We start from the raw sequence: 6832 nt of genomic DNA on the forward strand, positions 1-6832 counted from the left end.
GCCAGCTATGAACCCGTGCGCCGAATGCTAAGACCGGCGCACGGATCCATAGCTGCCAGCGCTGCATACTGTCGTAGGACGTTCCCGCGGTCGCGTGCGCCTTGCCGCGGAACTGCGCGCAAGATCTGCGCTCAGCACTTCGGGTCAACACCTCCTTTCGGCAACGCTTCTCTAGTATCCCGTCTCATCTGGATGACATTTACCACACGTAAATGATACGTTGATACATATCAACAACCAATTTCAAGTCTTGTTTGTAATGTAACCAGGAGTGATATTGGACAAACTAATACGCGTTTGGCTATAACTTATAAGGTAATGTACTTATTAACCCTTCTAGAGGCAGAGCGACATTAATGTCGCCTCCCATAGAATGGGCAGAACGACATAAATGTCATTTTTACCAAAGCCATTTCTAACAGCCTCTCTGATTGGCTAAAGCCTAGATTTCAATGTTTAGTTGGTCTGGTTATCACGAGAGGGCTCTGATGTTCACGAAACGGCACACTTTAGGCTGAAATCATGGTAAATGTTTATTGAATCACCAAATTGACAAGGTTATAGACCCAGAAGTAAAAAAGTTGTTTCAAGATGCTGGCCTCCAGTAAATCACCAAGTCGTTCTGTGCGAAATAGGCACCGTTCGTTCAATATACAGCAAGTTGTGGGATGTCTATCTGATTCTGATGATGAAGAGGAAGTTGTAGAGTAGTGACCTAGATCCCAATGTCAATGATTTCCCTGGTTCTGACTCAGAATCGCGTAAGGAAAGTGAAAATGGTGATGTGCATGTACCTGGACTATGCAAGACATGCTTCCCACAATATCATAAGTAAGGTAGGAAAATGCACTTTTTCTACTCTTATTGACTCTTACAGTGTATTCATGTATAATCATAATGATTTTACCATGATTTCAGCCTCAAATAATGCCCTAGAGAAGTTTAAATCAAAGTTACTTGTTTTTAGGTAAAATTTTGGAATTAATTTGCCCAAATCACTACGTATTTGGGCAAAAACCTGCCTCTAAAAGGGTTAACTACACAAGGTGCCAGTTACTCTAGCATTCGTCAACATTGCATAATCAATGGACCTATTATTCCTTTAAGTGTCGAGGCCTATGTTAATTCAGTTGGCAGATAGATAAAACTTTTTAACCACATTGCTTTGCCTTAGCATTGTACTTGCACAACTTGGCTGAGACTGAGCAATTCAACCTTCAGCAATTTGAAGTTTATGTTTCTCTTTTTTTAAGCAAGTATTTTAGTCTTTGATGTGCCCAAAGATTAAAATACTCAACTCAAAAGTGATATTTCAGTGATGAAGATTGTTTAATAATGCTGCCTCAGAGTGCAGGAAATTGCATCTGAGGTGTAATTTTTTTTTTAATCCCGGGGGAGGGCCCCGGACCTCGCCTAATGAGGGACCCCTACCCAGTGCTGCTACTTTATACTTTTTTTTAAGAATATATACTTTTTATACATTTTTCATACTTTTTTTATGCATAAATACTTTTAAAAACTCTTCGGACATACATTTAGGTACACTGTACTTGATGAGATGAAAGATGTGCTTTGCTAGTCTTGTTGCAAGAGTGATGTGTGCTCTGTTCAGTGGAGTGTTTTTGCTCTCAGCTCTGTGCTGTCAGTGACCAAATGTCAAATGAGCAATGCGCATTGCAGTGTTACCCCTGCATTGACACAAACGAGGCAGACCACCTTGCTCAAATTCTCAGCCGCCACACAAAAATTTGTCCAAAACACCGCCTCGCTGACGAAACTTTTGACAACTTGAAAAAGAGATTCAAGAGTCTCATACAATGTGTTCAGAATAGCTTAGAATGCCCCAAATTGCACAATTTTTTCAAAAATTCCCCGGGGGAGCATGCCCCCGGACCACCTGGCTTGGCCAGCACCTGCGCTGCTCACTGTGCCAGAACCTCGTCTGGCGCAAACACGTCACAAAAAACATTTAACACCTCACAGGCCTTTTTGGCCAGGGAAAACTGCATTGAAATATTCCAGACCGAGGGTTCAAGAGACAACTCCTCATGGCATTGCATACATCATTCCTGAAGCTTGTTTGTATGCTGCACATAAGCTATAATGTATACGGTAACAATGTCTAACTCTAAGGTAACAAGTGACTACAAATCATGGTAGGGTGATATAAATTTATACTTTTTTAATACTTTTTTAGACAATTTTGATACTTTTTTCTGGACAGATTTTATACTTTTTTTTTGTAATATCCTGAGTGGCAGCACTGCCTTCCCGAACCCGCCCCCATAGTCTATTTTTTCACTATTGTTTGACAAGCAGTTTTGTTTTAAAATTTGGGCGAGTACAGATTCTGTTTGGGCAAGTTAACTTATTGGCTCACTCGCCCAGTTTGGCAAAAGGTTTTTCTTTTAAAGCTCCAACACTGCAGTAGCCACTAGTATTGCGTCGACGAAAGCACTTTTTGAGTTGTTGTTGTGTGACAGTGTGGCTCATAGGGTCTATGTCCCCCAGGGTACTATCGGAGGGTACCCTGGCCCCTGGGTACGGTTCGATATATCGGAACGTATCCTGGTGACTATCTGATATGGTTAGGGTTAGGGTTAGGGAGTAGGCGACTCTCTAGACTCGTTAGTGGAGTAGGCGAGGTACGGTCCGGCATATTAGATAGTACCAGGCAGGGGAAAAAATACACGGGGGCGGCGGGCGATTTCGCCCCCGAAATGCCAAAAAGAGCCCCCGAAAATACGATATCGGGGGCGACCCCAAAAGCAAAAGTCGCCCTGGAAATCGATTGTCCATGTCGGTCCCGCGCCTTGCCGATCTCGCTCGGCCTCTGCCGCTAGCGGCAGCCGGTTCCACGGCGCGGTAGAATTCCTGGTACGGTGTGGCTGTCAAGTGTTTAAACACGTGGCGATTTCTCGGCGATTTTGTTGCTGGCAACAGAATCGCCGGTACTGTCGATAAAAATCGCCACGTGTGCGCCGGGATTAAGATTGCATCATGGTCATACATAGATTGTTTGCAAATTTTCACGTTGCAGCCGATTTCATAATTTTGAACTTTCAAGGTTATATACGTTAAATGCTTTTTTTTACTGATTACATTATATTTGAGCGTTTATGGAAATGGCAATCGTAATTGCAACACTACATGCAGATTTCTAACAGGTCACATTCATTCAGAGCTCTGGCCTGAGAATTTCATTTACGGGTGGATTCAGTAGGGTCTAGGGGGTCAGGATACCAACATTTGTGACTGCAGGTGCGACTTTTCGAGTATGTGGTTCATATTTATTTGGGATGAGTTAAAATAAATGACTTAGCAAACCTCTATAATACAGAAATGCCACACTACCCCCCCCCCCAAATTCCATATTTCCCTGGCCTCTTTCTGAATTCCAGGATTGGTCTTGTCATTTATGCCTTATGCAAGACTAAATAAACAACACTGTGCACGAATTTTGCATTGAACATGTGAGAGAGCATACAGTAATACAGTCAAAGCTCTATATAATGACATCGAAAGGAAAATGTTTGGTGGGCCTTATAAACAAGTGGTCGTTCTATAGGTGGTTTCACTGTATAACTGCCTCTCAGGGGAAGTACTAAACCTGATCTTTATAGATAGTTAATTATTATATAGACAAAACTGCTACTACAGGTTCGTCTGCCAACGTTATGGGAATCCTTACGACTAGAAATTCGACATCTCACCTTAGTATCATCATCATCATCATCTTCACTCTCGCCTCCATTCTCCATGCTCGTGATAACCTCCATGAGCAAATCATCGACTTCTTTCTTTCTGTATTGATACAATAAACGATGGTAATCACCAAGAAAATCAACTAGATGTTGAAGGTGTTGTTACTCGTAGGGTATTCTGCTATTTCTAACCACTAGAGGGCGTTAGTTGTTGCACGCCTGCTGACCAGGGAGATGAACATACATGTACGTAATTATAACAATGTGGTGACATGACAGGTTACTGTTCCAGACTTCCATTACAATAATATCGTCTTGGTACATAGTGCTCTACCCCATGAACATTATTCACAAGCGTAATACATTACCGACTGCTGAGGTCAACCTTTAACGTCTCTTCCAGGGTCAGTCTAACTTTCTTCGAAGTTAGATTGGCTGGATCTCCATCATCAATAATCACTGCAATACGGTGATACGAGGAAATTATTATGCAGGTTGGCCTGTCTTAATGTTGATAGAGCCTAACTCATGACAAATCTCATTATCACAATTTTTTGATTGACAAATTGCATTTCTTGCCAAGCAGCAGTTATTATGCATACATACATGCAGAATCAGACAAATGTGTGCAAGAGATACATGGAAAGATGAGATAGGAGTGCGAGAGGTAAAGAGAAAGAGGGAGGGAGAGAGAGAGAGAGAGAGAGAGACAGACAGAGAGACAGACAGACAGACAGACAGAGAGAGAGAGGAGAGAGAGAGAGATGAGATAGAGTTAGAAAGAAAAAGAAAGGGAGAGAGACAGAGGGGAATGAAGGGAGGGAGGGGGTCACATTTAAGATTCTTTCATGCCTGGATGCCAATGCACGACTGTCATAATCATAGATGATTAACATTATTAGTTAAAATTTTGTTGACCATAGTCACATAGACTCTACCTATATACCAACCAGTACAAATTGATTAAATTCACATTTTATACTATCAACTAAGTAACGTATTGTTCACTAAAGATTGTGAAAAACTGAAAGTTAAAAATTAAAATAAGGAAATTCAAACATGGCAACAAGGTTGTTTTATTCGGGATAATTCACATTTTATTTCCTATTTCTGTTATTGTTGTTCGGTTTGACAGCGGTGACGTCCAGGCAATGCGCCGCATAGACATTTAATGTGCATTGGCACTACTAGCGTTCAAGGGGTCGTTGTCGTATCAGGTACTACAGATATGTACCCGAGGTACATATATGTATACACAAAGTGTACCAGACATGTACTACAGAAGTGTACCCTAACCCTAACCCTAGCCCTTACCCTAACCCTAACCCTAAACATACCTCATATAAAAATATAAACATAATACTAAACAACCTAAAACTACCTCCTAATTATATAAAAATATAAACATAATACTAAACAACCTAAAACTACCTCGGGTACATATCTGTAGTACCTGATACGACAACGACCCCATCTGCACTACTAGCGCCAGCGAACAAACTTGGCACTCGCCCGCTCGCCAATGTCGAGTGAAAATAATATCGGGCGAGTAAAAGCTAAAGCTGACTCACCCATGTTGGCAAGTACCGGTAATAATAATTGTCTAAAACTTTAATCAAATGTTGGTTCCTTACGTTATATATCCAAACATTGATGAAAAACAGTTCTAGCAATTGTGAAGGGGGGGCTATCGCACGGCATCCTCACTTTATATTATCAAAGGTCACCGACAGTCAGCACAGTGTGGCTGTGTATACGTGCCTGGGGCGGCATATTGATTGATGTACAGGGGGGAAGGAGTGCAGGATTGTTTAAAAGTCGCGCTGGGCATGTTCATTATAGGGGTAGGGCACCCCGAGGATCAGAAGACGACAGCAAAATTCTTTTCTGGAATTGAGGAAAAAGCTGCAATCGGGAATGACACACAATGAGCCTGCCGGCACGCAAAAATAAACGCTGTGTCAATTTCATTACGATTTTCCATGTATATATTGTAACAGGAGTAGAAATTAACTTTTGAACAAGGGAGTCCAATGGACTCCCTACCCTCAAAAAGAGGGAGTCTGCAGCAAAATGAGGGAGTCCGCAGTCTGAAGTTCAAAACTAAAGCATAACAACAATAACGCATAAATATTTGTAAGATTCATGCGATGCGCGTCTGCCAAAATTTTCTTTGGACATTTGCTGAAAAAATACGGTCATTCCGCGAGGCCGTGCTCTGGAACGAACTATAGTTAGCATAGCAGAATTTTCAGGGAGTCACACAGACTCCTGCATATGTCAAATCAGGGAGTCCGACAGTAAATCAGAGAGTATTTGACTCCGGACTCGCGTTAATTTCGCACCCTGTTGTAATATCAGGAGTGTATAATATCGATATATATAGATCTTTATATATAATATATAGATCTATCTATCTCTCTCTATATATATAAATATATCTACCTATCTATCTATCTATTGATATTAAATATAGATCTCTAGATAATCTATATTATACACTCCTGGTGATATTATATGCACTGAACCAAAAGTGGACCTTAACGGTTCATAGTAATAGATTGCAAGTAAATTTTGTACAGATCTGAAAATAATTAAAGGAATAATAGGTCCATTGATTATGCAATGTTGACGAATGCTAGCTGCTGGTTACTAAGAAAAGTCTAATTGAAATCCGCAGTCCAAAAATCAGTTGTTTACAGTTTCAAACCGCTGCCGGCGAAGTGGGTGTGATACAGATTTATAGTGCACCGGACATTTCCGCCTAGCGGCGCACTTTTGCAATTTCGCTGCCCTCTTCCCAACGCCAGTACTCCGGTCCTTTCCTAGGAGAAGGTGAAAGCCGGCTTTTCGCTGAATTGAGCAGTTCTGCCCATTGCACGAGGGATCGCACTACCCAGTTAGGTAGAGACTGGCTAGAAATGCTCGCAATTTTTTGTTCGCTACTAGGCGCGCTTTCTTTCCTGTAATAACGGAGTTTTTTGTTCACATTGTAACAATATATAGCGCTCATGCGTAGCGTTGACTGGCTGAGTTTAGAGGATACGATATATAGGAACAATACAACACTTCGCTATTCGTAATAAATCCAGTTTACAGTTAGTTTCATTGTCCCTCTTATCTGCTAT

The 6832-nt window shown here is 41.3% G+C and overlaps 1 protein-coding gene across 1 annotated transcript in view; it reads right to left on the reverse strand.

The window, feature by feature from the left end:
- Positions 1-6832, reverse strand: part of LOC106807445 (upstream activation factor subunit spp27-like) — a 35608-nt gene that overhangs the window by 21700 nt on the left and 7076 nt on the right. The window contains exons 2-3 of the mRNA XM_014809771.1: positions 4073-4163; positions 3714-3804 (exon numbers count right to left, since the gene is read on the reverse strand). Of these exons, the coding sequence (XP_014665257.1) occupies positions 3714-3804; positions 4073-4163 (182 nt within the window). The remainder of the gene's footprint in view (positions 1-3713; positions 3805-4072; positions 4164-6832) is intronic.

Source organism: Priapulus caudatus, unplaced genomic scaffold (assembly GCF_000485595.1).
Source record: "Priapulus caudatus unplaced genomic scaffold, Priapulus_caudatus-5.0.1 Scaffold215, whole genome shotgun sequence".
Classification (NCBI taxonomy): domain Eukaryota; kingdom Metazoa; phylum Priapulida; class Priapulimorpha; order Priapulimorphida; family Priapulidae; genus Priapulus; species Priapulus caudatus.